Source organism: Quercus robur, chromosome 5 (genome assembly GCF_932294415.1).
Source record: "Quercus robur chromosome 5, dhQueRobu3.1, whole genome shotgun sequence".
Classification (NCBI taxonomy): Eukaryota; Viridiplantae; Streptophyta; class Magnoliopsida; order Fagales; family Fagaceae; genus Quercus; species Quercus robur.
In genome coordinates, this window is record NC_065538.1 from 88,095,085 (window position 1) to 88,118,161 (window position 23,077).

General features: G+C 34.4%; 2 protein-coding genes across 10 annotated transcripts; both read left to right on the forward strand.

Annotated features, from left to right (window-relative positions):
* The first annotated feature begins 318 nt into the window (after positions 1-318).
* LOC126727638 (uncharacterized) lies at positions 319-3,212 on the forward strand. Its single transcript, XM_050433512.1, has 3 exons — positions 319-617; positions 720-1,777; positions 2,425-3,212. Exons 2-3 carry the CDS (start codon positions 1,445-1,447, stop codon positions 2,953-2,955), a joined length of 864 nt encoding a protein of 287 aa, XP_050289469.1. The 5' UTR covers positions 319-617; positions 720-1,444; the 3' UTR covers positions 2,956-3,212.
* A 3,150-nt stretch (positions 3,213-6,362) lies between these two features.
* LOC126727634 (putative disease resistance protein RGA3) lies at positions 6,363-23,074 on the forward strand. 9 transcript variants are annotated; one of them, XM_050433498.1, is made up of 14 exons: positions 6,363-9,400; positions 9,964-10,109; positions 10,201-10,333; positions 11,092-11,139; positions 11,250-11,372; positions 11,472-11,598; positions 11,971-12,067; positions 12,294-12,453; positions 13,219-13,272; positions 13,416-13,516; positions 13,634-13,722; positions 14,160-14,447; positions 15,200-15,301; positions 21,689-23,074. In XM_050433498.1, the coding sequence occupies exon 1, from the start codon at positions 6,416-6,418 to the stop codon at positions 9,395-9,397; it is 2,982 nt and encodes a 993-aa protein (XP_050289455.1). In that variant the 5' UTR covers positions 6,363-6,415; the 3' UTR covers positions 9,398-9,400; positions 9,964-10,109; positions 10,201-10,333; positions 11,092-11,139; positions 11,250-11,372; positions 11,472-11,598; positions 11,971-12,067; positions 12,294-12,453; positions 13,219-13,272; positions 13,416-13,516; positions 13,634-13,722; positions 14,160-14,447; positions 15,200-15,301; positions 21,689-23,074. The 9 variants fall into 9 exon arrangements, with proteins under 9 accessions (XP_050289455.1, XP_050289454.1, XP_050289460.1 ...); XM_050433497.1 differs by lacking the exon at positions 21,689-23,074 and adding an exon at positions 16,622-17,386; XM_050433503.1 differs by lacking the exon at positions 21,689-23,074 and adding an exon at positions 14,523-14,696 and having other exon boundaries at positions 15,200-15,468.
* Positions 23,075-23,077: the final 3 nt, after the last annotated feature.

A 23,077-nucleotide genomic window follows, 5' to 3' on the forward strand; every position in this document is an offset into this window, starting at 1 on the left:
GTGAATCAACTTAGGATGAAGCCTATAGCTTTCCACCACTTATGTCACATCCTCACTTAGGGGGAGCGCGTACGTCCGACTATTCACATGTCTGTTATGGAGCAAGTGTTCATTTTCTTACACATTATTGGTCATAATGTGAGGTTTCGTGTAATGGGTAGTCGGATCTATAAATCAACTGAGATTGTTCATAGATACTTCAAGGTCGTCCTTAGGGGGGTCCTGAAATTATATAGAGCTCTAATAAGACTGCGTAGCGAAGATACACCCCCAGAGATAAGGAATAGCATAAGGTTTTACCCATATTTTAAGGTAAATATTACGACTTGTGTATTTTTGTAAATTGTGAAGATTTATGTAATTTTAAACCATTATGTCTATCGAAAATTAGGATTGTGTTGGAGCAATAGATGGTACACATGTTCGTGCATCTGTGCCACCTGAAATACAAGGAAGATTTCGTGGTCGCAAAGATGGAACCACACAAAATGTGTTAGCTGCCATTAGTTTTGACTTAAAGTTCACTTATCTATTGGCTGGATGGGAAGGCAGTGCACATGATTCACGTGTGTTAAATGATGCATTTGCTAGGCCAAGGGGATTTTCAATTCCTGATGGTATTATACGATTACTTCACCTTTTTGATTTATTAGTTTAATAAATATTGTGTGTTTTCCTAAGCATAATAGTGATTTGGTTTTATTTTTTAATATATGTAGGTAAATATTATCTTGGTGATGCTGGGTATGGTAATAAAAATGGAATATTGTCACCTTATCGGAGTGTGCGATATCACTTGAAAGAGTTTAGTGATCGTCCTCAAATGCGCAAGAATTGTTCAACCTCCGACACCCTTCATTGAGAACTACCATTAAGCGAGGGTTTGGAGTGTTCAAGAAACGATTTCGAGTGTTAGATGCAGAACCATTTTGGTCTTTCCCAACCTAAGTGAAAGTAGTGTTAGCGTGTTGTGTGGTTCATAATCACATTATGGGGGTTGAACCAAATGACCATATTATGGAAGATGCAATGAACCAAGTAGAGTCTAGTGACCACCAACAAGAAACACAATCACATCGGGAGTCCGTCGAAGATAGTAGATCGTGGAATGCTAAGAGATATGAGATATGCCAAGCCATGTGGTTTGATTATACCAGGAGTGGAGAGTAGTACTTTATTTAGATTTCTATGATTGTAATGTGTTTTTTCTTTTTGTTTTTTGTAAAGACAATGTATTTACTATAGACTTTTGGTGGTGTAATGAAAAAGTATTTTCAGCATTACATAGTTATTTGATGGTATTACATTGTCATTTCCAGTGTTAGCATGTTTCATTCTGTTGTGCACATTTATAAGCGTGGTTGTATGTGTGTTTGATTTGCTGTTCATGTTCCGAGTGTAATTACTAAATGCTACTCTCACTATACTATTTTCATATGTAGTAATGTCAAAGGGTAAAGAGAAACTTAGCAGCAGCAAGCAATTTAGGTGGCTGCCATCCATGCATGAAATGATGCTTAGGATACTTACAGAGGAGGCTGCAAAGGGCAATAAGCCCTCTAATACTTTTAGGGCTGGCTCCTTTGCTCTTGTAGCGAAGGAGATAACGGCCCAATTCGGGGTTGAGTGCCACCCGTCCTATGTTGACAACCGAATGCGAACTCTAAGGACCATGTGGTCCACTATTCAAACTCTTAGAAAGAAGAGTGGATTTGGTTGGGACGATAATCTGAAAATAATAACTTGCGACGCTAAAACATACCAAGAAGAAGTTATGGTATGGCTTCCAACTACATTTTCTTAATATAGATGATAATATATGTTTTTGCCTTTTATATGAAATTTATAGTGTCATTCTTTTTAGGATTCCATTGCTTTTATAAGGTTTTTCAAATATAACTTTCATGTCACCTTAGCTATGTATTATATCTATATATACCTATGTGTTTTCATCTATCTATATGTGTATATGTGTCTGAGTTACAATTTTCTTTGGTTCTCTGTTTGGTTGCTAATAAAATGTTGGAAAAGTAAAGAAAAGATTGATACTTTCTTTTTTCAGCAATGACTTGGGAATAATAGGAAATTAAGGACCCACTATTTTCTTTGATCTTTCTATTTGGTTGCTAGGAAAAAGTGAAGGAAAGAAAACAAAGTTTTTGACCAAAAGATTTGTGCTTGTTGTTGTCATTTTTTTTTTTTAATTGGGCTCTCTCAGCAATGAAGTGTGCATAATAGTAACACAATGTATTGACTTGTTCAATCCTTATTTGACAGTTTTCTTGCATTACTTGTTTGATTACTGAGAAAATGTAGGAAAAAGTATGGAGTCTTTGCTTTAATTGTTATTTCATAGCCTTTTATATTGAATTTATGAGTGGAGTTATTATTGCATTGTTATTTACGTTCCTTTCTCCCTTACAGGCGCATCAAAAGCATGCAGAATATCTAAACAAAAAAATTGACTTTTATGATGAATTAGCGATTGTTGTGGGGAAGGACACAGCCACGGGTGGCTTTTCTAAGTCCTATTTGGATATTGAAAATGAGCCAGACAATGGGGATAGTGCGGAGTTTGTTGCAGACAATGTGGAGGAAGGTGTGATTGAGAAAGGGAAGAATGCAGTTGAGTCATCCACCACTGGGTCGGGAATTTCCAAGTCCCGCAAAAGAGGGCGTGCACCTTCTAATACTGATGATAGTGTGCTGACTGATCTGTTTGATCAGCTGAAGGAAATAGCTGTGGCTCTGAAAGAAATCAATCGAGGCCCTGTGGATTACACAACTCTGTACAATGAGGTAATGGCTATGATGGCGGATAGATATAGCGAAGATATGCTGGCAACTGCCTTCGACCATCTTTGTAAAAATGAGAAGACAGCTCGTGGATTTCTAGCCAAGAATGCTAGGTTGAGGAAGTTGTGGTTAGATGGGTTTTTGTTCTCACAAATTTGATTTGTTTATTTCATGTTGACTATGATGGTAGATTTAGGAATTAACTTTTGTTGTAGTGCTAGTATTGACCTACCATTGTATTATATATGTAGTCTTTTGTATTATTGAGACGATACAATTGCCCAAATTATGTATTTTTACTGTTTTGATACCACGAATAGGTATCATTTTTGTACACCATGGAGGTGTAATGATTTCAGGTGAACGATTGATGTGGCTGTTTTTATATAAATATTATGGGTATATTCAAATGATTATTTTTGATGTTGAAGTTGATGATTATTTTTGTACTATTAAAGATATGTCTAGGCAATCCAGGTTCTTGAATTTGAATGATTATTTTTGATGTTGAAGTGGATAATTAGTTTTGTACTGTTACAGGTTTGTCTAGATAATGCAGGTGCTTGAATTTGTAACACATTTCATATTTTCCGTAAAATGATCCACAAACCAAACACCATAATTGATTTTCCATAAAAAACGAATTTCATTTTTCATAAAATGTTTAACCGAACCAAACATGGGAATTGATTTTTCGTAAAGCATTTTCCGTAAAATGTTTGGACGAACCAAAACATGGGAATTGATTTTTCGTAAAGCATTTTCCGTAAAATGTTTGGACGAACCAAACACCGGAATTGATTTTCCGTAAAACGATTTCCGAGACAGTCAAACAGCCTGAATACATTTTCCTTTTCCGGAAATTAGCATTTCCGGAAAATATGTATTTTCCGGAAAATATTTTACAGGAACCAAACACACTCTTAGACTAATACCAATTAAGTTCAAGATTTTTCAAAACTTATTAATTTAGTTCTTAAAGCTAATTTATTCCCTTAAAATTGTTAGGTCAACTAGTTATTTTTCTCAATTATTTTAAGAACTAAGTTAACTTTAAGAACTCCTTCTAAAAAAAAAGTTAACTTTAAGAACTAAATTGATTATACAAAATGCTGTGACATGTTACAATGGTGACTTTGCCATAAAATAGAAAATAAAAAATAGTACATGATATCATGAATTATAAAAGAGTAGCCAATAGAATAAGTTTTTTTTTTTTTTTTTTTTTTTTTTTTTTTTTTTTTTTAATTATTAATGGAACCAACAGAACGAGTTAATAATCCTCAATGTTCTATGTAAAAACATTCCTTACAAAAGACCAGTGACTATATATATAAAATGCTGTGACATGTTATCACGTGACTTTGCCTTGGAATGGTCAATAGAATAGTATATGATAACCATAAAGATTAGTCTTAAAAGTGGTTTCCATTTAGTTTTATTGATAAAATATCTTATTGTCGAATAAGAAATTTATAGTTCAATCTTCATATATATTAAAAAAAAAAAAAACTAAAAATCTGGATAACAAGTGTCCTCAAGTCATTCGTTTGTTAATGGACTATTTTAATCTTTTTATACTATTTTGATGATAAATATAAAAACTTGTAAACAAAAACAGTTTCTTGTTTCTCTTTTTATATATATAAAAAGTTTCTAATACTATTGTGTCTTTAAAAATATGAATGCTATAGGTTTGAAATACTATTGTATCTGTTATTAAAAACAAATTAGTTCAAAATTATAATTAGTTTTTCCTTCTTAGACTTCCAAGTACTTTATAACATGAGCGAATCCACTTAGAGCTCAAGGGGTTCAAATGAACCCTCGAACTTCCCCCCCCCTCCCCCCCCAAAAAAAACTATATATATGATTTTTTTTTTTGTTTTTTTTTTGTTTTGACCCCCTTAAAATATATAAAAAGTTGAACATCATGACCTTAAATATTTTTTAAGCCCAGCTAAAATAAGTTTGAATATAATCCTCTTAACAATATTCTAACATTTTTAAACACAAAAAAAAAAAAAAAAAAACTCAATAACAAACCAATTTGATATAAAATCTTAGAAAACAAATTAATAAGATCAACAACAAAAGTAGAAATTTGCTAATCTTAAAACTTAAAAAATCCCATTTAGATCTTAAAAAATTTGAAATAAATCAATCAAATAGGAGATCAATGGATAATTATTGTTAAACTGTGTACATTGAAAGAGATGTAACTTGTAAGACTGATAATGAAGATATCATGCAATGATTTCAAAACATGAAATATCGAATAAAGCAATTAAAAAAGTTTATATATTATGGTTGTTGTTGTTGTTGTTGTTGTTGTTGTTTTTTTTTTTTTTTTTTTTTTTTTTTTTTTTTTTTTTTTTTTTGGTGGTATTGATATATTCAACTTCTCTTTTATTTTAAATTTTGTATAATTTAAATTTCTTATTAACCCCCCTAAAAAATAATCTTAGAACTGCAACTGCTTTGTGCATGGAAAGGTACCCATTCAACTAGAAAGCCCTTAGCACCAATGTTTTATAGCTCTAAACATAACCTACTATTCCTTGGAACAGTTAAAAAATAGTATATGATTTCGAGAATTATTAAAGAGTACTAGCGAATAGAATATTTTAGTTATTCACTTATTCCTTAATCTTAATGATCCACATAATTCATCCATGAATAAAAGTAATTAAATATAAGACCCTAGACATCCTTGGGTTTATGCCAATAATCAAGGTTAACAACTTACTAATTTATCCTTTACATTTGTTTTTTTTTTCTTTTCTAATTCTTGATTGATTATTTCCACTTTGTATCAGTCTTTACAGACATAATTAAAAAAAAAAAAAAAAAACTCATTTGGTAGAGAATTTCTTTTAGGACAAGTTGAGTTATGTTTATTATTTTAGGATATTTGAACACTGAATTTATAGAACTCCTCCCACCGGTTCTCACTTTTCAAATAACAGTACTTAATAACACTTTTATAAATATATCAAAAATTGTATGTCCCTCCTGATTATACCCCATGAATGAACTTTCTCTCAATAATAATGATACTTTTCCTGTACCTTTCAGCTTAAAAAAAAAAAAAAAAAAAACACATACCAAAAACACATAACACATATCATATTTTTTTATCCTTTACCTTTATCCCTAAGCATATATTTTTTATCCTTTACTTTCTTAATTGTTTTTTTATTTTTAAGAACTGTACAGATCCTAATTTAAGTATTGATTTAAAATTTTGAAAAAAAATAAAAGAAGAAAGAAAGAAATGAAAAAATGAAAACAATTTCACTGATGAAGCTGGAAGGACTATAGTGGTACATAATTGTAGTGTCCATTCCGGAAATGACCTGTTCCTTTTGTTGAAATGAAGCAAAGAAGAGGACTAAGATTTTAAACGTCATTTCCCTTTACATATCCTGATCAATGCCCTTTAATTAGTAAGTATATATTGAACCACATAACTACCGTTGTGTATTGGGGCACGCGCGTATTTACTATCACATGGACAAAGTCAAAGATGCTGCAACTTGGTCTTTTAATTAATTTAAAATGTTCCAACATGTACGTACCACTTAGCCACTTCCTTATAAAATGCTGAATATGAGAAATGAAGAAGCACAAACTCAACCGCACTATTGCTAATTTCCTACTTTCTGTTCATTTCTTGCTGTGTTATCAATCCAAACTTAACTTTCAGTCTCCATTAACTATGGCAGCTGATGCACTACTTACTGATCTCTTTAAGCAGTTGGCTTCAACCATTTCTCAGCTGGCTAAAGAAGAGATCAAGTTGCTTGGTGGCGTTGATGATGAAGTCGAAAAGCTTCAAGACAAGCTCGGATTCATCAAGGCAATGATGGACGATGCCGAGGAAAGACATGCAGTGAAGCAGCATACTGGGAAGCTTTGGTTAGCGAAGCTCCAAGACAAATACTACGAGATGGACGACGTTTTGGACACCTGGAGCACTGCAAGGATCAAAGCAGAGATAGAGAAAGAAGAAGGAAAACCAGCTGATGTTAACGCTCCTGCTGTTGTGAAGAAGAAGGTATGCTCCTTCTTCCCATCTCCATCATGTTGTTTTAACCTTCCACTGCGTCATAATCTTGGTCACAATGATCTTGGTCACAAGATTAGAAAACTGAATGAAAAATTAGATGAGATTTTCAATGACAGAGTGAAGTATGGGATTGACTTTAACAGGCAACCTGAAGTAGTTGAGCGACCGATAACTACATCCTTTGTGGATGAGTCCGATATAATTGGTCGTGATAACTATAGGGAGGAGCTGTTGAGCAACCTCTTAGGCATGGGTAGCCCAAAGGAAAGAAATCCCCGTGTCATATCTTTGGTGGGCATGGGAGGTCTTGGAAAAACCACTCTTGCCCAAATAGCCTACAATCATAGTGAGGTGAAAGCTCATTTTGAAAAAAGAATATGGGTTTGTGTTTCTGATCCTTTCGATCAGTACAAGGTTGCCAACGAAATCATTGAATGTCTTGAGGGTCAACCTCCCAACGATACTGAATTACAAAGTTTGTTAGTTAAACTTTGTAGTTTGATTAGGGGAAAGAGGTTCTTTCTTGTCCTAGATGATGTGTGGACTGAAGACTTCACAAAATGGGAGCCATTCAGAAATGCACTCAAATGTGGTGCCGAAGGTAGTAGAATTCTAGTGACCACACGTAAAACTGGGGTTGTAAACATGATGGAGAGTTCCCTCATAATTGATTTGGGGGTATTATCCATCAATGACTGTTGGTTGATTATCAAGAGAATAGCATTTTCTGATGATTATGGGGAGCAATATAGGGATTTAGAAGAGTTGGGCAAACAACTAGCAAATAAGTGTAAAGGTTTGCCACTTGCTGCAAAGATTCTAGGGAGTTACCTACGTGGCAAGATGAGTAAAAAAGAGTGGGAGAAGGTTTTGCACAATGATTTATGGCACTTAGAAGATATTGAAAATGGTCTTTGGGGGCCATTTTTTTTGAGTTATTATGAATTGTCTTCATCCGAGAAACAATGTTTCTTATTTTGTGCTGTCTTTCCGGAAGATTATGAATTCGATAAATTTGAGTTAATCATCAATTGGATGGCACAAGGATATATCAACTCAAAAGAAAATATAGAGATGGAAGTCAGAGCAGAGCACTACTTTGAAAATTTAGTCATGCGCTCTTTTTTTCAAGACTTTAAGAAAGATGATAATGATGGTAAAATTGTAAGTTGCAAAATGCATTTGCATGACTTTGCGAAATCAATGGCAAAAGATGTGTGCTTCGAAATCAATTATAGTAGTGATAAGGTTGAGAAAGACTTTCAGAGGGCTCGCCAGTTGTCATTAATAGTTAAAGAAACATTTCCTGAGTATGTGTATAATGCAAAAAATCTTCGCTTCTTCCATTTGAATTTTTGGTCTTCTAAGACTGTCCCGCCCGAGTTATTTGATCATTTGACATGTTTGCGGACATTGCATTTGGAAGGTCAATCCACTCTAGAACTTCCAAATGAGGTGGAGAAATTAATACATTTAAGATACCTCAAGTTATCTTGTATTAGTTTAAAAGATTTGCCTGAAACAGTTTGTAATTTATGTAATTTACACAGTTTGGATGTTCGTAAGTGTCTTAAACTTGAGAAATTACCTCAAGGGATGGGTAAATTAATTAATTTAAGACACCTTCTACTTCATGATGATGGTAAAATCAAATCATTTCCAAAAGGAATTGGGAGATTAACTTGTCTTAGAATGTTAACTTACTTCCCTGTTGCTATAGGCGGTGAGGGTGATGAAATATGTAAATTGGGAGAGTTAAAAAATTTGAGCCACCTTCGTTTTTTGCGTCTAAAATTTGACACAATAGATGAAAAGACAAAGTTAAGAAGAAGAATGGACGATGATGTATTGGTTTTGAATGGTCTAGAGTCACCTCCACGCTTGGAATCTCTAAAAATTGAGTTCTACATGGGCACCCGACTGTATCCTATTTGGATGATGTCCTTGACTACATTGAAAAAGCTTACTCTTAGTCAATGCTTGACGCTAGAGTGCTTGCCTCCTCTGGGGAAGCTGCCGCTTCTTGAATCATTAGTGATAGCATCCACAGAAAATGTTCGAAAGGTGGGAGATGAATTTCTGGGAATCGAATTAGAACCCAAGAACAAAACCAAAAATAAGAAAGACGACTATGACATCGTATTTCCAAATCTGAAATTTCTCAAATTTCTGTATCTGGACAACTGGGAAGAATGGAAAGAGATCGGAGCAGCGAGAGAAGAAGTAGAGAATGGTACTCTAAGAATAATGCCACATCTTCAATCCTTGAGAATTAACTATTGTCCTAAGCTGAAGTCACTGCCAGGCTTTATTTGTACTACTCAAATCCCATCTCTCTACGAATTGGTGATCAACGAAGAACCATCTCTCTACGAATATGGGATAGGAGAGGAGTGGGACAAGATTTCTCAAATCCCAAACGTCAAAATTGGTTACCGGTATGTGCAAAGAGACGGTCATGAAGTCAAAAGTTTACTCGGAAGTCTCATCGATTCAAAAGAATTCTCACATCCCAAATATCAACATTAATTGGTAACTCCTTCTCCTTCGGTTTATTCACTCTTTTATTTTGCAAATATACATCAATTAAATATCTTGCTTTTCAGCCCAAAATTTCCACACACAAAAATTAAATAATAATAATAATAACAACTTTTGTAGATAATTTTGCTTAAATTTGCAGAAGACATTGCTATTTGATAACCTGCAATAGATGTTCCAATTTCTATGCACGCATAAATTAGCATAAACTAAAATTAGTTTTGCTCTAATCTGTTATCGGTAATATAAATCTCTTTAATTTTCAGAACTAAATTCAATCTTAAAAATTATAAGATTTTCCTAAATTTGATTTTTTCTGATTCATTTATGGTATAATGATCTTATAGTTACTTCACACCTGGTCTCTTCCGGCTGTTATTTTTATTTATTTATTACTACTAATTTATATATATATATATATATATACATATTTTCAAATATATTAGTACTATGTATGTGATCAAATCATTTTTATTAAAAGCTTAGCTCGATTTTCACATACTGGTAACACTACTGTTGGTAATGGATTGTTCTCTCTCTTTTTCCACAATTAGAGATTTTGTGAATGATGATGCTGCAATAGGAAAGGGAAATAAAGGCTCTTTTATTGATGTTTGGAATGGTTTTAGCTCTATCTCTTCTGCTTGATCTCTTCTCTCTCGGCTCAGATCCTTATCAACACCCTTTCCGCATTCTCCAGGTTTGTGTTTTTTTCTTTATATGAAATTTAATTGAAATATTTATCTGGTCCTGATCTGATTGGTGTTTATTTGCTTTCTTGCAAGATGCAGACTTTATGTGTTTTTTGGTGGTGCATATTAATTAAATAAATGGTGGAAGAGCTCAACATTAAGACGATGATCTTCACACCATCGCAAGAAAATCCAGACCTTGTTAATTGTTTCTGTTGCAGCTGACAAATATGTAAGGATAGCTGGATCTTAAATCCCATTCAAAAACTATGAATTTTAATCTTATCAGTAATGAATTCAATATTCAAAATAATTACATACTAGCAGATTTGAGTGTTAATTCTTTTTTACTTATCTCTTATATTGGTGATATCATTCGATTGGAGATGATGAAATTCCTCATATTGGTTGTTCACAAGGCAGAGTTTTTTCGTACCTCTACCCAATCAGATTGGTAATTTAAATAGCCACACAATTTGCAGAGTACTGCGCAATTTTCCACCAATTTTATATGGTTATGAATTTCCAACATTCAAAAGGAGACTGCCAATTTGATACCCTTGGATTGATTTGTTCTTTATTCATTAAAGTGTTTTACTTAGAACCAAAATTGGATGTAAAAGAATCCATGATCAAATGGTATCCACAAAAGAGGTCTCTTTGTGCATATAGGGATGATTCATAGGTTTTTATACCCACAATACAATTCCGTTGACACCAAGGGCAGTGAATTACATCAACTATAGTCACTTGGTGTTCAAACCACTTTTCAGACTTGAACATGGTGGTTCTGGCCTTGGCATGTCACCAAGGGGCTCTGATGCCTCTAAAATTGCTGACAGTATTCAAGAGTGAGGCATAAATTAGATCAACTTGTCTGCCATTTCCATTCATAGAGATCTATATCTCAATGTACATTGTTGCATCCGCATTTTCAATCAACTCCTAAATATGGAATTCAAAATTATTATTGTTTGATTTTTTTCTCAGGTTTTAAGAGGAGATCGAACTTACAAAGGGGCTTCTATTATCTTTGAGGTAATGAGAGTTATGTGGCTTTGACACTGATCTGTAGTGCTAGAAATGCAAGGATTTTTAGTTTTTTGAGTGATGGAATATGTGAAAATTTTTGCAATCATATTATGTAGATTTTAGAGGTTTAATGCTGGAAATCAGGAGGCATGATCTTTAAGTTGCAATTGTGGGAATATTGAAGGCAATTAATGACATTCCAGTACTACTCAAGCCATACTCAGCTTCAAAATTTGATGGTCATATACTCATATATACCAGTCTTGTGATGCAAAATTTAAACTTTGATTTGATATTGAAGCTGTTTCGTATTGTATATTATCCTCTTCGTAGTTCAGGTTATTGATATGTCATTTGGATTCGGCACTGCTGAGAGGGCTAAACAAGCTATTCATCACCTCATGTTAAATCAGAAAGCATTGAGAATGGTATCAGTGTGGTCTAAGTTAACGGGCCACTACAATGGTAAGCTTCATTGCTTTGCATGGCTAATTTGATAGAATAAAGATATAGGTTACTCTTGAAAAATTGTTGGTTGAAATCCATATATTTTTATTACTCTGATAAAACTATGAAGATTCAACATTCATGGCTGAAAAACAAGGGCAACTATTCAAGATTACCCTATATTTTTATTCCATTTCTCTTTTTCATTGACTGTGATATCTATGCATGGATGGGGGATGCCTCCATCACTTAGGAGCAGTTTATGTTTCCTTTCCGTTATCCCCCTTGTATCCTGTATTTTTATACTTTGGCTTACTTCTTATTTGAGCTATATATTTGTTATAGTTGTTTTGATTTATCTCTAATTCATTTGCTTGATTTTAACCCCAGGTTCATCTGTTCTTTACTTCTATCTAAACAAACCTTAGGCATCCTTAAGTGATCACCATTGGTCAATCCAGGTTGCTAACTGGGGCACAGCCATCTGGTAATTATGCCACCCAGGTCAATTAGGTTTCTCATTAAGGGTCTTTCTTTTTGAAGTGCTTCTTTTCATTAATCTTCTTAATCGAAACAACCAATTTTTTTAAAGAGAAACCTGTTTCTTGAATTTGCTTCACCTAATTTTTGTATGTTAGAATATTTCATGTAAGATTCATTGCGAATGTATGCTACCCTTGTTTGCTGTGATGTGGACTGTTGCTTGATTGCAGAGTCATGTTTTTAATTTGAAATCATTGGGAAAAGACTGAAAGAAAATGGGCACATGGTTATATTAATAGTTGAAGGTACTTCTTTCTGAAAGCATGCATACAAAAGACCAGCAGGATGCTACTCCAGCATGTGAGTACGTGTATATCTCAGAAGATGAAGGTATGTTTGCTATATTGTATTGTCCTTTAGTGTTAAATATGTTGTTTGCCATGCCTGGCAACTGTGAACATCTCAGTTTTGAAATTTAGTAATGAAAGAACTTGGAGAGGATTATTTTTGTGGCAACTAATTCTAACCTTAAGGCTTTGCCTATAATTTCCTTCAGTTTGCTTTAAGACGTGATGCCAGAGATGTTAAAGTAATTTCAACTGTTGCTTAATGTGCCCCTTTTCAATTTGACAAATAGTAACCATGGCAGCTGGAAATGATGCGAGTATAGTTGGGTCTTAAATCCCATTAAAACAGAATGAATTCTTAACCGTATCAGTAATCAGTTCAATAGTGAAAATTATTACATACTGGTGGATTGAGTGCAAGTCTTCTTTTTTACTTCTCTTATATTTGTGATACCATTTGATTGGAGATGATCAAATTCCTCAGATTGGTTTTTCATGAAACAGAGTTTTCTCATGTATGAATAAACAAAACTATTTTCTCAAATGACTTCTGTAAAATAATCCCACCAATTGGACGTTATTATTTTTGTTCTTGAATATGAAAGAATGAACGTCACTTTCTCTTCTAATCTTGACAATGAAACATTATACTGTCAATGCAAATATATGAACATTATCGGAAAAATGTTTCAAAGTATAATCAGATCAACTTGTTTGACATTTTCATTCACAGATCTAGATCTGCCTTTTCAACCAACTCCCAAATGTGGCATTAAAAGTTATTATTGTTTGATTTTTTTTTTCTCAGGTTTACATAACAGGATGAGATGGAACTCGGAAAGGGGTCTCTGTGATTTTTTAGGTAATAGAGTTACCTTTGACACATCCTTAGTGCAAAAAAAAAAAAAAAAAAAAAAAAAAAAAAAAATAATCCAAAGTTTTTTTAATGGGGAAATTTTTACAATCATATTATGTAGTTTTTTACAAAGCCGATGTTTAATGCAGTAAATGAGGAGCCATGGTCTTTAAGTTGCAATTTCAGGAACATCGAATGATGAGGACATGCCAGTACTGTTCATGCCATACTCGACTTTTGAAATTTGATGGTCATATATACTTATCTGATGCAAAACTTTGACTTGATATTATGACTGTCTAATATTGTGTATTATCATCTTCTTAGCTCAGGTTATTGACATGTCCTTTGGTTTTATGTTGTAAAGAAGGCTCAACAAGATATTCATGCAGCCCATATTAACTCAAAAGGCATTGAGAATGGTATCAGTCGTCGAGTTAATGGGCCACTTCAGTGGTAAGCTTCATTTCTTTGCATAGCTATTTTAATAGAATAAAGATGTGACTTGAAAAAATGTTGGGTTGATGTGAAGCTATGCTTAATATTACAGTTAAATAAGCTTACAAGGAAAAGAAAGCTATATATATTTTACTACTGATAAAACTATGAAGATTCAACATTCATGATTAAAAACAAGGGCAATTATTTAAGCTATATTTTTATTTTATTTCTCTTTTTCATTGACTTTGTGATATCAATGCATGGATGGGAGATGCCTCCATAATTTAGGAGCAGTTTATGTTTCCTTGTCTCCTTTCTTTTTTTTCCAAATTGTACCTGGGTACCTGTATATTTCTTTTTGAGAAATTTTCATTGTTGTCTATTGCGATATTATGCCATCTTTAAACTTCTTACTTCTAATTGATACTTGTTAACTTGAATAATCCCTGCAGGGAAAACGTTGGGCTTCTGATCCCCTACTCCTTTGCAAATCTGCCTCCAACAATGCGTGTGCAAAAATCCACTCAAACTTCATGGAAGGTTGATAGAAGATGCCCTTAGAAACTGACAATGGCAAACAGAATTGCGAGGCAGCAATACCAGATGCTTGGATGCGTGAACCAAAGATCAGCTCATCAGGGCTTATTTATTTCTCCCTACCAAAAGAAACAATACCCACATATATAGAAAGTTTGGCAAGAACTTGGGGATATAAGCAAAGATCCTAAACAGCCAATGAAGTAAGTCTTTCTTTTTTGGCATATTAATATTGCCAATGACTAAATCTTCTTTTATGGTTGTCATTAATGACTTAGATCACAGATGAGGATCATTAAGCTAGTTACACAAAGTTATAAGCATGGAAAATGATGTTGTGCACTATGGTGTTGAGCTTTATAGCGATGATGACTTCAAAAATTGGGTTTTAGTTTCATCATTTGAAGCCTTAATGTCTCCGTTTTCTCCTCATCATTAGGCATTCTTTGAAGGTTTGCCTTTTCTTGACTTGAACATCTATTCGATCTTTCTTTTGAAATTCATTGCCTATAGTGTTTGCTGAGACTTTGCTTGTGCAGAGTCAGCCGCTTATTTGCAAAGTACCTGAAACTGAACCATATAAAACTTTAGGTTTGGGCACTTATGTGTTGAGATTGTTTCCTGTTAGCCTTTTTGTATTATCTAAAGTAGAACAATATAAATAGTGGCAGCACACTGCCCAGGCTAGTTCATACAACTACTCCCCACTACAACAGTAACTCTTTACAACAACTCCGGTGATTATTATTCAAATTGTTGCCAAATCCTTCTACAGAAGGAGCATTCACATTGAAAGAACAAATGCTCCTTGCTTTCCATACAACTGTTGCAAAAACTAGATTTTCATCTTTGTATCCTCACCTAATTAATATGTCAAACTTTGCTCATAAGTATGTTTTTCTATTTTCTATCCTTTGTCTGGAATTATTGATCTTGTTTGTAAAAACTAATGCAGTTTGAACCTAATGGAGAAGCACAGTCTTATATTGGTGAAAATCGTTGAGCAAGGATGCACTTTAGATAGCCACGTCTTACATTCTGGTGCAAGATATATTTGGTAAGCTTCATTGGCTGCAAAGCTTGATCAGTTAAAATAACAAAGCTCCCTTCCTCTCTGCCCATTATATCCTAAATCTGTTCTGTAAAATAATCCTATCAATTGAACTTCATTATTTGTATTCTTGAATTGAATATGAATGGTAAACAGTTTTGAAATTGGAACTATTTCCTCTCACTGTTTCGGCTTATGCTTAGGCCAAGAGTTTTGAAATTGAACTTCATTATTTCCTCTCACTGTTTGATTGGAGTGATTTGAGGGAAGATGAAAAAAAAAAACATATGGGAGAAAATAACTTTTTGTGTTATTTGAAGAGATCTAGGGTTCAATCTCCGCCTACGCCAAAAACCGATTGGTGTCTTGGTCTAATGATAAAGAGCTATCATCAGAAGCGGACGTCATAGGTTAAAACTTAAAAAAATAAAAATAAAAAATGCAAAGGACAAATTTGCTCTTCATTTTAACGTTGCTCATCTTATATATATAACTTAAAAACTTTTTTTTTTCTTTTCATCCTTATCCAAAACTTATCTTAGCAAAGACTGACATTGTTCTTTTTTTTGGTGGAGAAACAATACCAGCGTCCAAATCCTAGGTTCCACAAATCATTCGAGATTTTTTTCTTCATTTTATAATATTTTTATTTTAACCAATTTAATTAATCACGTTTTTTATATATAAAATTAAACAAAGAGAAATAAATTAAAATAAAGTTTTTTTTGGAGAGGATAATTAAAATAAAGTAATAATTGTATTGTGTCACTTTTATAATATGTCTAATTATTTCTTATATACTATGTAATCGAGGATGTTTTTTCCTTCAATAAATATCCTAGACTAGTAGTCTGGTTTCTCAAAATAAAAAAGTACAATTGGGGCATAAAAGTAAATTCATGCAAATTATATTTTCCATTCTCTCACTTTTCTACTCAACCAAACAAATAAGTTTTACATCTTTCCACTTTTCTATCCCTCCAACTAAATACACGGAGAGAAAATTAAAATATTTTCTATTCCTCTACTTTTTCATTTTTTTCTTATTTTTTATTCTTCCACTTTTCTACCTCTCCAAAAGAAAAATGTAGGATAAATTGCCGATTGCTAAGATAACAAACAGTTGCATTTGTTTCAGGTGAAAACTAGTTTAGGAACATGTTTTACACCTTGTCTGTTTGGCTCCAACGGTAAATATGGTCAAACAAAATTTGGTTTACACTTTAACCATAAAAAGACCCACTTCACTTGTAAAACCAAATCAGTTCTCATTTTACCTTCAAACCATTTTACATTGCTCTCACTCCTCATATGCCTCACTCTCAGCACACACTCTCTCCAAAGCTCAGCTGTGACCACTCATCCATCTCAGCAATAGCACTGCTCTGGCACCACCTCACGCACAGATGCGACGAAGCTCACTTAGACCACCCAAGTCGTCCATTTCCTCCACTCAATGGTGAGTTTTCTCCATCTTTTCTTCCCACTCAACCTCACCGCCATGCTCCACCGTTGCATGTCTCTGATCCGCCACCGCCATCATCCACCCCCACCATTATCCAAGCTACCCTCCTCCATGAGCTCCGATCCACATCCAAGCTACCCATCTACCCACATAACCTAATCCCCATTTCGGCAAACCCACACCCACCTTGCCCGATCCACACCTACCATGCCCACACCCACCTTGGCCAATCCACATCCCACATACCCACACCCACCTTACCCGATCCCCATCCCCTCATACCCATCTACCCACACATATATATATATATATATATTTATATGTGTGTGTGTGTTTTATATTTTTATATAAATATTTATATATTTTGATATTTATGTATTTATTTCTTCATTTATTCATGTATGTGTCAGATTATTGATTCAGATGTTCACAATTGTAGTTTGGTGATCAAAATTTTAAAGGCATACATGTAATAGGTGCTTATATGAGTTATCATTGTGATTTGGATATTCTGAACAATGTATATGGCAGCCTGTGAAGGCATGTGCACACACTACTACATTTGGTGATTTGTATATTCTGCTGAGTATGGTTGTGTATTCTGATTGTGTTAGAGATTACATTCTTGAATGTTGTCTTTGTGCTGTTCTTGTGTTGGTTGACATGTGTCGGGGTGGGTTTTTGCGCGTAGACACGTTTCTTCCACTGGAAGTGTGACTTTGCTAGACCCGAATTTATTTTGGGGAGTGTAATCCGGAACTCGACATTGGGCCGCATAGACCAATGGCTTCCGGTGCATTTTTAAGCTTACAAAATAAATAAATCCCAAAGTCTTAGAATCATGATAATAGTTGAAATAAATAAATAATATATTTAATTGAATAACTTTGATTAAATGATTAGTTGAACATCATTATTATGTTTATTAAGAAATGTCCAATATTAGAAAGTAATTAATTAGGTGTCATATGTCCAATAATGGGATGAGTCCAATAGTCCATATCAAACTGTGGTATAGTTCATGTCTAATATAATAAGGTATGTCCAGCAATGGTCTATGTCCAAATAAGTTATGTCTAGCAATGTTTTATGTCCAAATAATATATTTTCATCGGTGGTATATGTCCAAATAATATATGTCCACTGGTGGTTTATATCCAAATAATATATGTCTCGTGGTGGTTCATGTCCGAATAATACATGTCCAACGGTGGTTTATGTCCGAATAATACATGTCCGGTAGTGAGATGGATTCAATTTATTAATATGTGTTTATTAATAAAGCATTAGTGAATCCATGTTTATTAAATAGTGAGATAATATTAAAGTACTTGCATCCAGCGGCATAATAATAATGAATTAACATGTACTTAATAATGTAATCTTGAGGATAGAGAAATATTGACTCATCTTGTGTGTTTCTGACTCCAGCTGTATAGCATCACTTTGTTCTTTATATGATTTATGGTTCCAGTCGTATAGCATTAATGAGCTGATAACATTCCAACGGCAAAATAATATGAGTACAACAGTATAATGATAATGAATTAAAATATACTCAATAGTATAATTTTGGAGATAAAATATAAAATGACTTATCTTCACAGTTTGTAGCTCTAGCCGTATAACATCAGTGGACTTATAACATTTTAGCAGCATGAGAAAATGAGTCCAGCAGTGCGGTATGATATTGAGTCCTTTCATGGTGACTTCATGATTGAAAGGGAAAAATGGGTGCAACTGAAGGGAGAGAGAATATATCCAGCCGTGTGCATAGGTCGGTTAAGTTTATCCTCTTTATCATGCACTTAAATGATTTTCCCTATGTAATGTTCTTTTATTTTTTAGTCAAGTATGAATGATATTGCCTTCCATAAGAAGGGCTTTTAATTTTATAAGTTTATGCCTTTCATAAGAATAGCTTTAAGTATTAGAAATGTATGTCTTCAATGAGAATGACTTTAATATGAAGTCTTTGTGCCTTTTAGGAGAAGGGCCTTAGTATTGATGTTCATATGTCTTTCATGAGAAGGGCTTCTGTAATATGTTTTTGGAAAAGTGTTTGGTATCTTTAAGATGTATGGAGATAGTAAGAAATATACATATGTTTTGTGAGATATGGTGTTTGTAAGATAGATTAGAAACATATATGTGAGAAGTATGTATGGATAGTTTGTGAGGAATGTATTTGTAAAATATATAAAAGTATGAGATAGATAATATAAAGGTTAAATAGAGTAAAAGTTGCTGCTGGAGTTGTTTTTTGTGTTATGACATTGGTTATGTTGCTTTCTAAGAAGAGAGGTATTGTACGAGAAATAGAGAAAGAGATGGAGATGTGTTTATGAGCAGCAAAATGATGATATTTCAGAATAGTAGAATGTGGGAAAGATGGGTGAAGGATAATGGTGTGTTGTAATATGTGTGTTGTGTTGTTATCTAAGAAGAGAGATTTTGTAAGAGAGATGGAGAAGTATGAAAATGTGTATATGGTAGCAAAATGAATGAAGTTTCAGAATAAGGGGGTGAGAGAGAGATGGATAGTGTGTAATGGTGTGGTTTGGTCCTCTTTATATAGAGCCAAGTATGTAACTAGATTAGAATTAGTTGAAGGAAAATTTAGCAAATAAGGAAAAATCTTTGACAAAGTAAGTGGTTTCATTAGTGGGGTTTTGGTTTTTAGCCAAAAGAAGAAAGTTTGAGACTTTAAGGTTGCTGCTGCTGCAGTACAGCTGTAGCTATTGTAGCTGTCAGGTCTACAATAGTAGCACAGCTGGATGATGTCAGCTGTGTAAGGTCTTTTGCTAGAGAAAATATTTTGCATTCATGGGTTTGGCTAAAAATAATAAGATAACCTTTATAGGACCTTCCTATTTCTGGTACTGCAGCTGGAGGCTAAGGATCTTAACTTAAAATTATAGGATTTATTTTATAGGATTCTTACTTCTTTTGGTAAAGTAGGTAGTTGCTAGGATTGACCATTAATGGGTAAGTGATGTCATTTTAAGACATGTGTCAACTACCTAAGTTGCTGCTGGACCTATTGCAATTGCTGCTGGAGGTATTATAGCTTCTGCTGGAGCTGTTGCAGTTTTTGCTGGAACTGCTGTAGCTTCTGCTGGAGTTAAGGCAGTTTCTACTGGAACTGTTGCTAGTATTTTTGGCTAAGTTTCCTCTTTTGGAAAGTTGTTTTTGTGCTGTTCTATAAAATAGCATGCATGTTTATGTACCCCTTAGACCACGATGTTTGTTATTTTTAGATGAAGAAAAAGACGAAAGAAGTAATTCTTGCATCAGTAGCATTTGTCCTCCTTGTGGGGGTTGCATTAGTAAGGAAATTGAGGCGTAAAAGACAGTATAGGGCACCTATTGTTAATTATGCAACCACAAGAGAGCATTACATAAATAGTATTCTGCATGGAATTGACCATAATTGCGTAAGTCAAATTAGGATGAAGCTTGTAGCTTTTCATCGGTTATGTGACATCCTCACTGAGGGGGGGGGGGGGGGGGGGCACACTCAGTCGACTGTTCGCATGTCTGTTAGGGAGCAAGTCATAAGTTTCTTGCACATTATTGGTTACAATGTGAGGTTTTGGGTAATTGGTAGTTGGTTCAATAGATCGACTGAGACTATTCATAGATATTTTAGGGTCGTCCTTAGGGGGGTTCTTAAATTATATAGAGTTCTAATAAGACTGCCTAACAAGGATACACCTCCGGAGATAAGGGGCAATAGAAGGTTCTACCCATATTTTAAGGTAAATATTGGGACTTTTGTGTATTTTTGTAAATTGTGAAGATTTTATGTATTTTTCTAAACCACTATATTTATTGAATACTAGGACTGTGTTGGAGCGATAGATGGCGCACATGTTCGCGCATCTGTGCCACCTGAATTACAAGGTTTCATGGTTACAAAGATGGAACCACTCAAAATGTGTTGTGTGCCATAAGTTTCGACTTGAAGTTCACTTATGTTCTGGTTGGATGGGAAGGTAGTGTGCATGATTCACGTGTGTTGAATGATGCATTCACTAGGCCAGGGGGGTTTTCAATTCCTGAAGGTATTATAGGATTACTTCACCCTTTGGGTTTAATAATTTAATCAAATTATATGTGTTTTTACTAAAGACAGTAGTGATTTGGTTTTATTTTCATTATATGTAGGTAAATATTACCTTGGTGATGCCGGGTATAGTAATAAAAATGGAATCCTTTCACCTTATCAAAGTGTTCGATATCACCTTGAAGAGTTTAGTGATCGCCCCCCTAAGAATGAATGTGAATTGTTCAACCTCCGTCACTCATCCTTAAGAACTACCATTGAGCTCTGGGTTTGGAGTTTTGAAGAAATGTTTTCGAGTCTTGGATGTAGAACCATTTTGGTCATTTGAAACCCGAGTGAAAGTAGTGTTAGCATGTTATGTGATTCATAATCACATCATAGGGGTTGATCCTACTGACTACATAATGGAAGATGCAATGAATCAAGTAGAGTCTACTGGTAGAGACTAGGAAACACGTTCACGTCGGGAATCCCCCGAAGAGAGTAGACTGTGGAATGCTAAGAAAGATGAGATATGCCATGCCATGTGGGCTAATTATACCAGGAGTGGAGAGTAGTACTTTACATTCAGTTGTTTTATATGGTTGTAATATGTATATTATTTTCATATGATTAATGACTCTAATAATTTTAAGTTTTTGTTGTGGCAGAACAATGTATTTACTATAGACATGTGGTGGTGTAATGACAAGTATTTTCAGTGTTGCATTTAAATTTACAATTTTATTGTGCACTCTAGTATGTTTAATGAATGTGTATTTTCCTCATTTCCGCATGGTTGTATATGTGCTTATTGTGTTGATGATATGCATAGTTACTATTAAATGCTACACTGATGATATACAATTTTTATGTGTAGCAATGTCAAAAGATAAAAAGAAGGAGAAAGTCTATTCTAAGCAATTTCAGTGGTTACCCCCGATGCACACCACCATGCTTACACTCCTTGCCATTCAATTTGGCCTATCTCTCATCTGCACACCATTCCTTTAGAGAGATGTGCATTTTTGTATGCGTTTGTCATGGATGCTCCTATAAGCTTTTACTCATCTTTTCATTCGTTCTTTGATTGAGGTTTATTGGAGTAGTTCTACTGCTCATGCTCTTTTTTTTCCAATTTTTATTCATTGGATTCTTTTGCATTTGGGTTTAGAGGAGTTTCCCGCATTTGAGCCTGTTCGTATAGTTGCTCTTATAGGTGCCACCTTTCTTAGGCAGAGGGATGCTCAGATGAGAGCAAGCTCTAAATGCCCTAAAGTTGAGTCGTTTGGTGTCGTACCTCCTCCTCCCTCTTCTACAGGTGATACTACTGCTTAGGAGTTTGTTGATCCTACTGCTGCTGTTCCTCCACCTTCTACTTCGGATGATTCAAACATTCGACGTATGTTGGAGACTGTCATGACTGTTCAGGCAGCTCATGGTCAGCTTTTGGTGGACATGCTTGATGACCTTCGTGCTTTGCAAGTCTATTTTTGGAGAGACTTAGACGATCACCTCCACCACCTCCTTTTGATGATGAGTGATTGCCCTTTGGAAATTCGTCACAAAAAGGGGGGGTACATTTTGTTTAAGTTCGTGTTTTGTCACGAATTGCCAAAGGGGGAGTTTGTTAGGTTCTAAGGAATTAGGAACTAATGTATTAGAACTTCATTTTGTAATGTTGGCAAACCATGATCAAAACGTTTTAGTCTTGTTTAGACTTGCTCAAAGTATATGTTTTTATGTAAAGTTGGAATCGAGTGACTGTAGGATTTACTGTGTAAATCTTCCTGGCTCGATCGATTAAGAATTAGACTCGATCGATCGAAGCTCGTGCAGATTTTTTTTTTGCAGAATTTTTCAACTTAGCCCAAGCCCGTTTGACGTGTAGGGTTTTATGTTTTGCCTTAAGTATAAAAGGGAAAACCCTAGCCGCGTTTTGTGGTTGCTCTTTATGCTGTGTGTGTGAATCTTTTATGAGATCTAGAGGTGGTTGCCTTCACATACACTTAGGGTTATCAAGAACGAGATTTATGTCAAGAGCTTGATGATCAATTCAGTTGCTGTTTCAAGAGCTTAAAGATATACAAGTGGGAGTGCTTGTGCTTGCTGTGAATCCAAGAGAGAAGTAGTCTGTGGACTCGGAGCTATCACGTGGTCGTGGTAGTAAGTTTCCTACTCGAGGTAGCAATAGGATGTTAGTGGTCTAAGTCGCTATTGTGTAAACTTCAATTCTCTATAATGGATTTGTTTTACCTTGAGGATAGCT